Source organism: Gorilla gorilla, chromosome 15 (genome assembly GCF_029281585.2).
Source record: "Gorilla gorilla gorilla isolate KB3781 chromosome 15, NHGRI_mGorGor1-v2.1_pri, whole genome shotgun sequence".
In the NCBI taxonomy this organism is placed as follows: Eukaryota; Metazoa; Chordata; class Mammalia; order Primates; family Hominidae; genus Gorilla; species Gorilla gorilla.
Window position 1 is genome coordinate 84,556,255 of NC_073239.2, and position 15,014 is coordinate 84,571,268.

The 15,014-nt window shown below is 45.5% G+C and overlaps 1 protein-coding gene across 2 annotated transcripts in view; it reads right to left on the minus strand.

Annotated features, from left to right (window-relative positions):
• VTI1B (vesicle transport through interaction with t-SNAREs 1B) overlaps positions 1-15,012 on the minus strand; it is a 29,384-nt gene extending 14,372 nt beyond the window's left edge. Inside the window, exons 1-2 of one of the 2 annotated variants that reach the window (XM_019009394.4) lie at positions 13,265-15,012; positions 1,183-1,241 (exon numbers count right to left, since the gene is read on the minus strand). In XM_019009394.4, the coding sequence (XP_018864939.1) occupies positions 1,183-1,241; positions 13,265-13,379 (174 nt within the window). In that variant the 5' untranslated portion in view covers positions 13,380-15,012. The remainder of the gene's footprint in view (positions 1-1,182; positions 1,242-13,264) is intronic. The other variant, XM_055362171.2, reaches the window with a different exon arrangement.
• Between the last annotated feature and the right edge of the window lie 2 nt (positions 15,013-15,014).

Here is a 15,014-nt window from a genome sequence, read left to right on the forward strand (position 1 = left end):
AAAAATTTTTTTTTTTTTTTTTAAAGAAAAGCCACAGGTGAAGAGAAGCAGTTGTTAAACTGTTCAGTAAACGGAACCAACTTCTGACAAACTTTGGGTACCAACTGAGACTCATGCATGTCTTGCCTGAGGTACCAACTCCAGCTTCTATGTTGTCTCTTAAGACAGAAAGGGACATGGTTAGAATTACCTCTAAACTACATTTTCTGTGACAGTAGGTTTAACAAAGAACAGTTACCTTTTTTTTTTTTTTTTTTTTGAGGCAGGTCTCACTCTGTCACCCAGACTGCAGTGCAGTGGTGCAACTGTGGCTAACCACATGCTTGACCTCCCAGGCTGAAGTGATCCTCCCACCTCAGCCTCTTGAGTAGCTGGGTCCAGAGGCATGCACCAGCAAACCTCAGTAATTTTTTTTTGTTTGGTGGAGATAGGGGTCTCCCTATGTCGCCCAGGCTGGTCTTGAACTTCTGGCCTCAAGTGATCCTCCCACCTTGGCATCTCAAAGTGTTGGGATTGCAAGCGTGAGCCACCGCACTGACCAGTAACCTATCTTAATGGCGAGCTCTTAAAAACAGATTTTAGGCCAGGCACGGTGGCTCATGCTTTGTAATCCCTGTACTTTGGGAGGCCGAGGCAGGCAGATCATGAGGTCAGGAGATCGAGACCATCCTGGCTAACATGGTGAAACCCCATCTCTACTGAAAATACAAAAAAACAGCCAGGTGTGGTGGCGCCCACCTGTATTCCCAGCTACTTGGGAGGCTGAGGCAGGAGAATGGCATGAACCCGGGAGGTGGAGCTTGCAGTGAGCCGAGACTGTGCCACTGCACTCCAGCCTGGGCAACAGAGTGAGATGCCATCTCAAAACAAACAACAACAACAACAACAACAAAGAACAACAGATTTTAAAAGACTGCTTGGGTAAAAGTATGAGAATGCCCTTACTACTCACATCAGCAATATATTACCAAAGAGTCATATTTCAGGAGCATCTTCAGGCTTCACCCATTTGTTTGCCAAACCCCCTCAACAACCATCCCCATCAACTGGCTTCATTTAGTAAGAAATAGTCAAAATCAAGATCAATGGACAGGAACAGTTAATCTGTGATCAGTTCATAGCATTACTTCTGGAAAAGACCAACACCAGGTAGAAGAAACAAAATTTGTTCCTTGTTCTCACCGTTTCATTTGCTTCCTGTTGCTTTTCATCAAAATCCCTGATCAATTTCTTCTTTTCTTCTAGAAAAGATAGATAAGTTTCAAATGCTTATTACTATTTCCACACATTTGTAAAGGCCACTCCCTCTGCTTCGAATAAGCTTCCTATGGCAGGGCCTGGTGGCTCATGCCTGTAATCCCAGCACTTTGGGAGGCCAAGGCAGGTGGATCACAAGGTCAGGAGTTCAAGACCAGCCTGGCCAACCTGGTGAAACCCCATCTCTACTAACCATACAAAAATTAGCCGGGCGTGGTGGCAGGCACCTGTAATCTCAGCTACTTGGGAGGCAGAGGTAGAGAAATGCTTGAACCCAGGAGATGGAGGTGGCAATGAGCCGAGATCGCGCCATTGCACTCCAGCCTGGGCGATAGAGCAAGACTCTGTCTCAAAAAAAAAAAAAAAAAGAATGTTTACCAATAGTGACTCTCTGAAACCCCTCACCACTCCCACAGTGAACCACTTCTATGTTAACTCGTACACTACTTTTCTGCAAAATAAAAATTCCACCTACTCGGCTTGCTGAGAGGCTGTCTGGTGTGGTGCTTGTTTTTCTCTGGGTGTGGCACCGGCAATGACTTGAACGATGAGAACGTTATTCATTCCCCTTTCAGCCTTTCCCATTCTGTCCCTTTGGTTGAGTGTATCTTTAATACCTAAAAATTACTAATCTCCCCTTTGAACAAAAATAGAACAGGCTTCAGCTTCAAAAGAAACATCTAACTAAAACAGTATTAATTGTATTTTCTGATCGTTTATACTACAGGTTTTCCATCTAAAATATGATAGCAAGTTTCATTTTTAAATAACATTGTTTTAAATAAATGTATTTTACATGAAATAAGTTGACATAAAGAAAATGTAAGTGACAAGGCTGGGCGCGGTGGCTCACGCCTGTAATCCCAGCAATTTGGGAGGCCGAGGCGGGCGGATCATGAGGTCAGGAGATGGAGACCATCCTGCCTAACACGGTGAAACCCCGTCTCTACTAAAAAATACAAAAAATTAGCCTGGCGTGGTCGTGGGCGCCGGTATTCCCAGCTACTCGGGAGGCTGAGGCAGGAGAATGGTGTGAACCCAGGAGGCAGAGCTTGCAGTGAGCCGAGATTGTGCCACTGCACTCCAGCCTGGGTGACAGAGGGAGACTCCATTTCAAAATAAATAAATAAATAAATAAAATGTAAGTGACAGTAATAATGATACTTGCGGATGGCAAAAATTACGAAGGTGGTACCAGAATGCTGTCACCTGGTAAACATTTGTATGGGGGAAAGGCATACAAGCACCTTTTCTGGTTAGTCAGCGGGGTGAGGTTCTGGTGCCAGGTTCGGGCCTGCCTCAGCATGTAAACTTAGATAATTTCCTTCATTTCTTTGGGACCTCACATCCTCCTTCACTGACTACAAAATGAGGAAGTAGGTCATTCCCTCATATCTAACAAGCAAAAATTAGCTCCGTTTAAGAGGAGCTTGATTTTTTAAAAAAATTTATACATCCAAATGAATGTTCTCCCCGGAAATCTACACATAACCTACTTATCACCACAAAGTTACCATCATTTACAATGTTTGTTTGTTTGTTTCAAGACGGAGTCTCACTTGTCGTCACCTAGGCTGGCAAAATACATGTAATATAAAATTTACCATTTTGACCATTTGTAAGGGTATAGCTTAGTGGCTAGGTACATTCACACCGTTGTGGAGCCATCACCACTAACTGTTCTCCAGAACTTGTTTATCATCTCAAACTGAAATTCCGTACCCATTAAATACCTCCCCATTCTATGAATTTCACTACTCCAGGTACACCATTAAGTGGAATCATACAATATTTGTCCTTTGTGTTTAGCTTATTTCACTTAGCACAAAGTCAAGGTTCACCTATGCTGTTGCACGTATGGGGATATGGCCTTTTAAAGCTATGTATTTTTCAATGTGACTCCTAAACACAAGCCAGCAGCACTTCCACCAACTAAAGAGCAATTTTTTTTTTTTTCTTGAGACAGAGTCTTGCTCTGTCGCCCAGGCTGGAGTGCAGTGGCTCGGTCTCAGTCCACTGCAACCTCCACCTCCCACGTTCAAGCGATTCTCTTGCCTCAGCCTCCCGAGCAGCTGGGGTTACAGGCACCCACCACCATGCCCGGCTAATTTTTTTACATTTTTAGTAAAGACAGGGTTTTGCCATGTTGGCCAGTCTGGTCTCAAACTCCTGACCTCAAGTGATCCATCCACCTCAGCCTTTCTGCTGCAAAAGAGAACAGATGAGCCGGGCTTATGGAGAAATGGCGTGTGGGTATTCAGTTGCTGTCCTGAGATTTTCTTAGATGATTTGTCTACTCTGATTTTCATCTTAAGACCTGGCTTTTTTTTGAGACTGTGTCTCACTCTGTTGCCCAGGCTGGAGTGCCGTGGCGTCATCTCAGCTCACTGCAAACTCCAACTCCTGGGTTCAAGTGATTTTCATGCCTCAGCCTCCTGAGTGGTGGGATTACAGGAGTGCGCCACCACAACCAGCTAATTTTTCTACTTTTTGGTAGAGAGGGGGTTTAACCATGTTGGCCAGGCTGGCCTTGTGTGGTCCACCCATCTCGGCCTCCCAAAGTGCTTTGATACAGGTGTGAGCTAGTGCACCCGGCCAAGACCTGACTTTTGAACCCAATCCTACATAAGATGTAATGTCACTGTAATGCTTTATATGGATTTACATTTTGTTAATCACAACAGCATCTAATGTCAGTTGTATCTTTTTTTTTTTTTTTTTTTTGAGACAGTCTCACTCAGGCTGGAGTGAAGTGGCATGATTACGGCTCACTGCAGCCTCGACCTCCCAGGCTGAAGCAATCCTCCCACCTGCTCAAGCAATTCTCCTGCCTCATCCTCCCAAGTAATTGAGACTACAGGTGCAGGTTACCACACACAGCTAATTTTTTTTTTGGTAGAGATGGGGCCTCACTACGTTGCCTAAGCTGGTCTTGACTCCTGGGCTCAGGCAATCCTCGACCTCAGCCTACCAAAGTGTTGGGACTACAGGTGTGAGCTACCACACCTGTCCATGTATCCTACTTTTTAAGTGACCATAAATCATTTTGGATGCGTATGTTCTATAATCTCAACTTGAGACCAAGTTCCTCTGAAACATGGAAATTTATTTTGTCATTTTTACTGTGCCATAGATCCTAGAACTATAAACCTCCTTAGATGTGGCTACTGCCTGAAAGGGCAAATGACAGCACACCCTTTACTATGTCTCATTCATTGTTGTGTGACACCCCCTTAATATACACAAGATACTTCAGACAATTTTCTCCATACCACTCACAAAACCCATGGCTGTTTGTTGTTTAAAAAAAAGTAGAGGAAGGTTCACCATGGCAAACGGTATGACTCTTGACCATCTATGATGTAACTGAAATGAGCACCAAGGCAGCTATTACTGTTCCTGAGGGGGATGTGTTCTTAGCTACCAGTACTGAAATAATACCGACAGTCAAAAACGGCTACTTCCATGGAGCAGTATTGTATTATTTTGTAATAAGCTGTCCCAAAAGTGCTGAGCATCATCACTGCTCTGAGTCAGCACATCTCCAAACTCAGGCATGCTCACTCCTGATCCAAGCCAGACAGTAAGAAGCAGTACTGCACACATATGTACATTCCCTTCCTAGCTCCTTCCTTTCCTAGACTTTTCTACAACTGTGTTTAGTCATAAATTCTCCTCCTTTATTCTTCCTTTGTTAATGGGTATGAAAATCTGCATTCTCAAGAGGCAAATTCTAGAATGATTCCAGGAATGTAACTACATAAATGAAAGGGGGAGAAGACGACCACAGAACCTCTCTCCTTTCACTAACTTCTGTGTGCTAGAATATTCCATTTCCTACCTGATTTCATAAAACACATTTCCTCTTAAAAGTGCTCTATAACAACATACTTTTACAGAACTTCATTATATTTATGAGATCCTTTCTGGACTTCTAAGATTTAAAACAAAACAAAACAGAAACCTTTGAAATCATTTCTTGTGATGATAAAGCCAGGGAGGCAGATAATTCAAGAGACTGATCTCTACCCAACTGAGAGGGATCTATAGCAGCTTTTTAAAAATTCTTTAGGCTCAGAATTATGAAACCAATGAATGCTAGAGCCAGGATGGACCTCAGCGATCATCTAGTCTAACTTCCTGCCTTTACCACTGAGGACACTAGACCCTGGAGAAACTGAGTGCCTGCCCCACAGTCATTGGAACAGCAAATGTATGGCAGCACTAGTTCTGGAATGCAAGTGTGCTGACTCCCAGTCCAAGGCTCTTCTGTACATTACAGTAAACAACTGTATACTGTATACAACTGAGGGGCATTTTTGTGCTCCCAGAGTATAGCCTTTAACAACTGGTAAAATCTGTTGAAAAAACAAAAAACCTCTTCCTCTTTTTAGGGAGTTAGAATTGATGCTACAATCAACTACAAACAGCAAGGTGGCATCCTGGGGAGAATGGGCACCATGAACAAGAATGAACCACCTCAAATACCACTATCCCCCACCCCACAAGCCTGCCCAAATCAGTCACATGTGAGGGACTCTCTGGGACCAACTCTGTCTCCTTTGGGAAACTGGGTGGATGCTGACATGGAGTAAAATGGAAACAGACAGCTCCGAAAAACAGCACTACAGAAAGCCTACCTTAATGTTTGACCAAGGTGGGCAGCCTCTCTTCCTTATGGGGATTTGAATTTCCAGCCCAACAATGCCTAATCTTGGCCCTTTAAAGTTGTGGAAATAACTTCAGTTTCACCAGCTCATAAATATGTGGTTACTTTGCTTTTGGTGCCTCACTGTGGCAAAATGGAGGACTTACACCCTTTATTTGTATACCGTGACAGTTGACTAGATCCCACACCATACAAGAGTTAAAAGCAACAGAGATCCCTCTCAACCAATCTGTTTCCTCATCTGCAAATAGGGACTATAAGACTACTGACCTCGTAAGGGTTGTTTGAAAGGATTAAAAGAAATAATACACATAACATTCACTTAGCAACTGCCAAATATAATAAGGGCTCAATAAATAGGAACCACCATTGTTTCTGAAAGTAAATACTTAGGAAGAACCTAAGAGCAAAAACCAAATTCAGTAGAAAATATGAGGAGTTAGAGGCCAGGCGCGGTGGCTCACGCCTGTAATCCCTGCACTTTGGGAGGCCGAGGCGGGCGGATCACGAGGTCAGGAGATGGAGACCATCCCGGCTGACACGGTGAAACCCCGTCTCTACTAAAAATACAAAAACTTAGCCCGGCGTGGTGGTGGGCGCCTGTAGTCCCAGCTACTCGGGAGGCTGAGGCAGAAGAATGGCGTGAACCCGGGAGGCGGAAGTTGCAGTGAGCCGAGATCGCACCACTGCACTCCAGCCTGGGTGAAAGAGCGACACGCCATCTCAAAAAAAAAAAAAAAATGAGGAGTTAGAATACTTAAAATTCTACAGTCTGTAAGTAATTGGTGTTTATCGGCCAGCTGATTATAGTACTCCATAGTGACTATTTTTTCTGGCTCTGAAAATAATAGGGTCTTGTGTTATACATACTGATCTAAATGATTTAAAATGGAAAACTTTCAATATTTTTACGATACACATTAAGACATATGGAGAGATGTCTTCAGGTATGACAAAACCAAAACTAGAAATCATGACCACAGGCATTTAACATATTGATTAGATTAAGAAATTACAGCACATTATAGTACTCTGAGGTAATTGAAGAGACCTCTTCAGAGGTTGTAAAAGCAAGAGTAGAAATTATGGCCATAGGTATTTAATGAAATATTAAATGGATTAATAATTATTGTAAGTGGTAATGGACAGTTACACAAAAACTTCCTAAAACAGGACACATTGTCTCTAGTATCATTCAAAGGCAGAAAGTGAATGGAGACTGTACTTTGGAGAAATACAGTTTTTGTTGTTTTAATAGGTGGAATATACCCATTTTTAAAGTAATGAAAATGTGGACAACAGAATAGAAATAAATCACAATCATATATCAATATTTTCTTTCCAACAATTCACACTATTCACATATTCCATCATCCAATAGGTATCTATGAAGCACCTAGTCTGTGCTAGGCACTGCTCTGGTACTTAGGAAACACAGTGAAAAAAAGACAACATTGAGCTTATATTCTAGCTCAGTGGCTTTCACACTTAGCCTTCATCAGAAACCCCCTGGAGGGCTGTGAAAACACACTGCTTGTTAAAACTTTCTGATTCAATGGGTCTGGGGTGGGGCCTGAGAATTTGCATTTCTAACAAGTTCCCAAATGATGCTGATGCAGCTGGTTCATGGACCACAATGAAACCACTGTCCTAGTGAAAGGAAGACAAACAATATACTGTAAATATCATAAATGTGGAAAGTGTCTAATATGTCAGAAAATAAGTACTCTGGAAAAAAAAAGGTAAGAATAGTTGTATACAGGGCTGGTATTCTTAATTTTCATTTAAATAAAATGGCTAGTAGCTCTATTATCAGGCAGTATTCTAAGGACTTTACATATATTAACTCATTTACTCCTCACAAAAACCCTATGAAGTAGATACTATGATTTATCCCCATTTTGCAGGAAAAACTAATTGGGTTAAAGTAACCTGTCCAAGGTCACACTGCTACTAGAAGGTGAATTTAAACTCAAGCAATCTGGCTCTTGAATTCTTGCTGTTATTATACTATATGGCCTCTCAATTCACATACTTCTTCATAATTTTTTTTTTTTTTTTGAGACGGAGTCTTGCTCTGTCACCCAGGCTGGAGTGCAATGATGTGATGACAGCTCACTAAAACTTCAAACTGCTAGACTCAAGTGATCCTCCTGCCTCAGCCTCCTGAGCAGCTGGGATTACAGGTGAGCAGCACCACACTACTCAGCTTTTTTTTTTTTTTTTTTTTGTAGAGATAGGTCTCACCATGTTGCCAAGGCTGGTCTCCAACTCTTGGCCTCATGCAATCCTCCTGCCTCAGCCTCCCAAAATGTTGGGATTACAGGCATGAGCCACCACACCAGAATATTGGGATTACAGGCATGAGCCACCACACCTGGCCCCCATATGTTATTTTTAATGGCAGAAGAAGAAACATTTTGTAAGGCTAGAATGGACATATATTATGTCATGATCTCTGTTCTACAGGTACCTTTGATATTCTCATCCACAACCCAAACTCTGCTTCTCCTCTTATGTTTCTTATTTAAGTTCATCATTCACCCAGTTGACCAAGTGAAAAAATGCAGACACCCTGGAATCTTTCTCCCTCACTCCTCATATCCATTGAGGCTGGTTAATTTCTGCCTCAAAACCAACTCTTGGGCCGGGAACTGTAGCTCACCCCTGTAACCCCAGCACTTTAAGAGGCTGAGGTGGGTGGATCACTTAAGCCCAGGAATTCGAGAACAGCCTGGACAACACGGGAGACCCTTACTAAAAATACAAAAAATTAGCCAGGCCTGGTGCCATGCACCTGTGGTCCCAGCTACTCGGGAGGCTGAGGTGGGTGGATCACTTAGGCCCAGGAATTCGAGAACAGCCTGGACAACACGGGAGACCCTTACTAAAAATACAAAAAATTAGCCAGGCCTGGTGCCATGCACCTGTGGTCCCAGCTACTCGGGAGGCTGAGGTGGGAGGATCACCTGAGCCCAGGAAGCCAAGGCTGCAGTGAGCAGTGATGGTGCCACCGCACTCCAGCCTGGATGATGGGAGACAGGAGTGAGAACCTGTGTCAAACAAATTCCCGTTAGCAAGGTGACTGCCCAAAAGGCTTTTAACACAGTCCCCTGTACCCAGATTCTTGTGCTCTCTCTTGTCCTGTCTAGCCATTAATGCCCTCCTTCTAAAAGAAAATCCACATCAATCAACTGCTTTAAGTCCTTTACTGACTTTCCATATCAAGTCCAAATGTCTCAATGTGACACTGAGATCCCCTCACAATCTGGCGGTTTCACCTGCCCCTCTACTACTACTTTCCCACATACATTCTAAGCTCCAGAGTTGGGAGTATTCCATGTTTTACTCCCGTGTTGCCTCTTCGCATTTCCCATCTAGCAAACTCCCATTCAATCCCTTATATTCAGTTTGAAGTTTTTTGAAGCTTCCCTCTCTTCCCCATGCTCAAGTCCAGCCCTTTTTATGGTCTCAGAGAACTTTATTTTAGGATTAATCACACACTTGGTTGTAAGGTTTGTTACCTTTTTTTTTTTCTGAGATAGAGTCTCGCTCTGTCGCCTGCAATCTCTGCCTCCTGGGTTTAATCGATTCTCCTGCCTCAGCCTCCTGAGTAGCTGGGACTACAGGCACATGCCACCACACCCAGCTAATTTTTGTATTTTGAGTAGAGATGGGGTTTCACCATGTTGACCAGGATGGTCTCCATCTGTGACCTTGTGATCCGCCCGCCTAGGCCTCCCAAAGTGATGGGATTACCAGCATGAGCCACCGTGCCCGGCCGTTTGTTTCTTTTTAAGGTAAGAACTCTGGAAGTCCTCAGAGCCCAGACAGTGGCTGATACATAATAATTCTCAGTGTTTATTGAAAAATGACTGAATTCAATTACAGAGCATAAGCTACATGCAAGGACTGTATTATGTACATTATGCTGTGCCTAATAATTCATGATGGGCATTAAAGCTCTGAAAACTTTATGATGTAGTCTCTGAACTAGAAAAAGAGGATTCAGAGATGAGGCACCATGTGTTTGCTTAGATAAATTCAATTTATTCAACAAACATTTATTGAGCAATGTGAATGAGGCAGTGAATAAGAGGTAAAGTTGTTGGACTTATTATAATTCTAGGGATATGTATATATTTTCTTTACTTATCCATTAAACAACTATGTCTGTTACCAGCAACTTAAGAGTATTTTGTGGTTGGGCGCAGTGGCTCACACCTGTAATCCTAGCACTTTGGGAGGCCGTGGCAGGCAGATCACTTGAGGTCAGGAGTTTGAGACCAGCCTGGCCAACATGGTGAAACCCCGTGTCTACTAAAAATACAAAAATTAGCTGGGTGTGGTAGCACGCGCCTGTAATCCCAGCTACTCGGAAGGCTGAGGCATGAGAATCACTTGAACCCAGGAGGTGAAGGTTGCAGTGAGCTGAGATTGTACCACTGCACTCCAGCCTGGGTGACAGAGCAAGACTCTATCTCAAAAAAAAAAAAAGAAAAGAAATTCACATATTTCTGATTGTTCTCTTTGCAGGATGGAGAAAAAGGCTGGGTAGACAACAAAGGTGAATGTAACTATCTTAGCTTTATGTTGCTATAACAGAATAGCTGAGTCTGGGTAATTTATAAAGAAAATAAATGTATTTCTCAGAGTTCTGGAGGCTGGGAAGCCCAAGGCTGAGAGGGCTGATTCTTTCAAGGGCCTTCTTGCTACCCATGGGTCACCCCACGGCAGAAGATGGAAGGGCAACAGATCAAGAGAGCAGGCAAGCAAGAGAGGGCTGAACTAACCCACTCTCTCAACAACCAAGCCACTCTCAGGATAACAATCTAATCTCTGAGGATGGAGCCCTCATGGTCTAATCATTTCTTATGGGTCCCACCTCTTAATGCGATTAAAATAGCAAATAAATGTCAACATAAGTTTTAGAGGGGACATTCAAACCATAGTAATAATGAATTCAATTTTCTATTTTTCAAAGCAATGTTCTTTTGCATTATTTAGACTTATAGAAATAGGCATTGCAAAAATTCAGTGCCAGGTTGAAAATGCAGTCTACATTTTTTTTTTTTTTTTTTTTTTTTGAGAGTCTTGCTCTGTGGTCCAGGCTAGAGTGCAGTGGTGCGATCTTGGCTCACTGCAACCTCCAGCTCCAGGGCCCAAGTGATCCTCCCACCTCAGCCTCCCCAGGAGCTGGGACCACAGGCATGCACCACCATGCCTGGCTAATTTTTTTATTTTTTGTAGAGATGAGGTTTCACCAGTTGCCCAGGCTGGTCTCAAAATCGTTCAACACAGCAATACTCCTGCCTCAGCTTCCCCAAGTGCTGGGATTACAGGTGTGAGCCACCATGCCTGGCCTGCAGTCTACTTTTTTTTCTTTTCTTCTCTTTTTTTTTTTTTTTTTTTGATACAGAGTCTTGATCTGTTGCCCAGGCTGGAGTTCAGTGGCATGATCTCGGCTCACTGCAACCTCCGCCTCCTGGGTTCAAGCAATTCTCCTGCCTCAGCCTCCTGAGTAGCTGGGACTACAGGCAACTGACACCATGCCCGGCTAATTTTTGTATTTTTAGTAGAGATGGGGTTTCACCATATTGGCCAGGCTGGTCTCAAACTCCTGACCTCAAGTGATCTGCCCGCCTCGGCTTCCCCAAGTGCTGGAATTACAGGTGTGAGCCACCGTACCCTGCCTGCAGTCTACTTTTCAATCACATAAATCAGATCCCACAATGCTTCTGCACAATATCTTTTAACTGCATCCCATCTATATTTAGAAAAAGGCACAAGTCTTTCACCATGGTCCACAAGGCCCTACATGATCTGGCCCTGCTCACCACTCTCCTTTGCTCACTCCATCCCAAACACATGGAACTTCCTGCTCTTCGCTGAACACACCAAGCTCATTTCTGCTTAAAGGCATTTGCAGTGCTATTCCCTCCTTCTGACACTCACTTCTCCCTGATTTCTGGTTTACTCCCTCACTTCATTCAAGTCTCTGTTCAAACGCCATCTCCTCAGAGAGGACTTTCACAACCGCCCTATTTAAAACTGAAGTCCCAAAGAAGGCGGATCACTTGAGGTCAGGTGTTAGAGATCAGCCCGGCCAACATGGCAAAACCCTGTCTCTACTAAAAATACAAAAAAAATTAGCTAGGGGTGGTGGCGCAACTGTAATCCCAATTACTCCAGAGGCTGAGGCAGGAAAATTGCTTGAATCTGGGAAGTGGAGGTTGCAGTGAGCCGAGATCGTGCCACTGCACTCCAGCCTGGGTGACAGAGTGAGACCCTGTCTCAAAAAAAAAATAAATAATAATAAAATAAAACTGAAGTCCCATCCCCTATTCTTTTACTCTGATTTACTTTCCTGTATTCTTTAACACTGCCTCTTAATAGTTATATATTGTTTATCACCTACCCACTAGAATGGGGATGTTCATATCTTTTTCACTGTAATTTGTAATATTCACCAGCACCTAGAACGGTGCCTCACAATTCACCAGCACCTAGCACACAGCACCTAGCACAGCAGCCTCACAATAAATACATATTAAATACATGAATTTCATTCTCACCAGTCATTCAATTCCTATGACCTTGAGTAATTCGTCGAGCAAACACCCAAGCTCTGACTCTTAAATAAAAGCAATAAAACAAAGTTTTGTCCTTGCCATCAAATTCTATATTTCCGGAGGCCAAGAACTATAGCAGCTTTTCCTATGGATTTAGGGCCGGAAAACTCTAGCTCCTCCAGACAGAACTTGTAGCAACCTGAATCATGAAATTAAGGGATAGTAAACAGTCTCAGCTGTAAAAACGTTCAAAACAAGACCACATCTAAATGCCACAATCAGGTTTTAAAGGCCAGCTCTCTACCCTCCAATAACTGGTATTTACCAACACCCCCAAATTATGACTCCTTTGGGTTTTTAACCCTTTTTCTGTGCTACGGATCCTCTGTCAGTCTGGTGAAAACTAGACCTGTCTTGAGACTAGTGCTTTTAAATGCATAAAACAAACAAAAACAGCTATGAAAGAAACCCACTCTACATTACAGGACCGCAGATGCAAAAGCCCCTCTGCTCTATTTGCCACAGTGAAAAAAGATGAGAAAATGTGGAAGGCCATAGAAGGATCCCAAGGAACTGAATCCCGAGGTCCAATTTACTCTCAGTGGCAGCAGGGAGACCTGGGGCTGGGACAAGCCAGCCCTAGGGGGCGTGTCTGAGGACGCGGAGGGAGGAGACGCGGGCCCGGGTCTGGGAGGAAGGTTGGGGAATCTTCCTTCCAAAGCGCGCAGGGCTGCGCTCCCCACGGCGTGGCCCACCCCCGCCTCACCGGTCCCCGCCGTCCCCAGCAGCCGCTCGGGCACCCCTTGTAGGTCTTCATGGAGGCCGCGGAAGATCTCGTGCAGCTTCTCGAAATGCTCCGAGGAGGCGGCGGAGGAGGCCATGGCGCAGGCCGCGCTGGAGCAGCGGCCACCGAGATTTGGGGCCCTGGGCCCTTTCCTAGCCCGGCGGTCAGCCGCCCAGCCCAGTGGCCATAACGGCGACCGCCGCACCACCGCCGCCCAGGACGAGGCTCTTCCGGGGCCGCGGCAGGGTCCTCCCGAGCCGGAACGCCCACCTTCTCCAGCCAGTGATTGCCGGAGCGCCGGCGCGAAAGCCTGACGAGAAGTTGGGAGACTGCGCAGCCTAGGCGACTCCTGAGGGAGCGGTGCCGCGCCGGGGCGAGCGGCAGTCGCAGAACCCGAGAAGTGCCGGGTCCGGGTTGGGGAAAGGCCGCAGCGAAAGGGCCCTAGGGGACCTGCGGGACTGGCAGCTCGGCCGCCTTCCTCCCGGGCCCCGCCGGCCGGCGAGGGGCGGGCGCTGCAGTGCACGCCGGGGGATGTAGTTTGGCTCGGACGAGAGCGTCTCGTCCCGGGGTCGCGCGTTGCTCCGGGTGCCAGGTTCAGCCCGCGCGGCGACAGCGGGCTTCGGCCGGATTTGATGTATGTTTGCGTCTAGACGTCGTCCTCACTTTCATCGCGCTTTGCTTTGCCACCCTGACCCGAATTCCTCGTTTCGCGTCTTGAGTGTTAGCTTTCGGCCCTGGAAAGATAGCCGGGCCAGGGGCTCTGCCTGCCGTCGGGAGGTGGAGCACTTTTCTTGGAAGGCCCAGCGGCTCCCCAAGCTTTCAGAAGTGGAACCCGGCCGGGCGAGTGGCTCGCTCCTGTAATCCCAGTACTTTGGGAGGCCGAGGTGGGAGGATTGCTTGAACCCAGTAGTTCGAGACCAGCCTGGGCACAATAGCGAGAGCTCTACCAGAAACCCAAAATAAGAACCGGGCATGGTGGCGCGCACTTTTGGCCCCAGCTACCCCCGGAGGCTGAGGTCCCACCACTGCACTCCAGCTTTGGGAGACCTTGCTCCCAAGTGGAGCGAGATCTTGTCTCCAAAAAAAACAAAAAACCCAAAAACCAAAAATTCAAAAGTGGAACCCAGTTAGGATGACCTCGAAATACTCTAGCTGCTAGGCCCGACTAATTCTCCTCGTGGAGACTAATTCTCCTCCTAGGCTGCCTCGTGCACTTGTAGACAACAGGTGTTTGTCAAGCGTAGGCATTGCGAGGGATCTGGGCATGTTGGTGAATAAAACATTTAATCTCTGCTCCAGGGGAATTTATAATCTGGTGTGGAAGGTGGGCCTGGCTTCATTAGGTCTCATCTGCCACTAAGTGTCACGTGTTAAAAATTACAAGGTCCTTTCTTGCACTCCATGGGTATAAATTCCTGTCTTCACGTCGGGCATGGTGGCTCACGCGTCATCCCAGCACTTTGGGAGGCCGAGGCGGGCGGATCACTTCAGGTCAAGAGTTCGAGACCAGCCTGGCCAACATGGTGAAACCCCCGTCTCTGCTAAAAACACAAAAACTAGCCAAGCGTGGTGGTGGGCGCCTGTAATCCCAGCTACTCGGGAGGCTGAGGCAGGAGAATCGCCTGAACCCGGGAGGCAGTGGTTGCAGTGAGCTGAGATCGTGCCACCACACTCCAGCCTGGGTGACAGAGAAGACCCTATCTCAAAAAAATTAAAATAAATTCTTATTTTC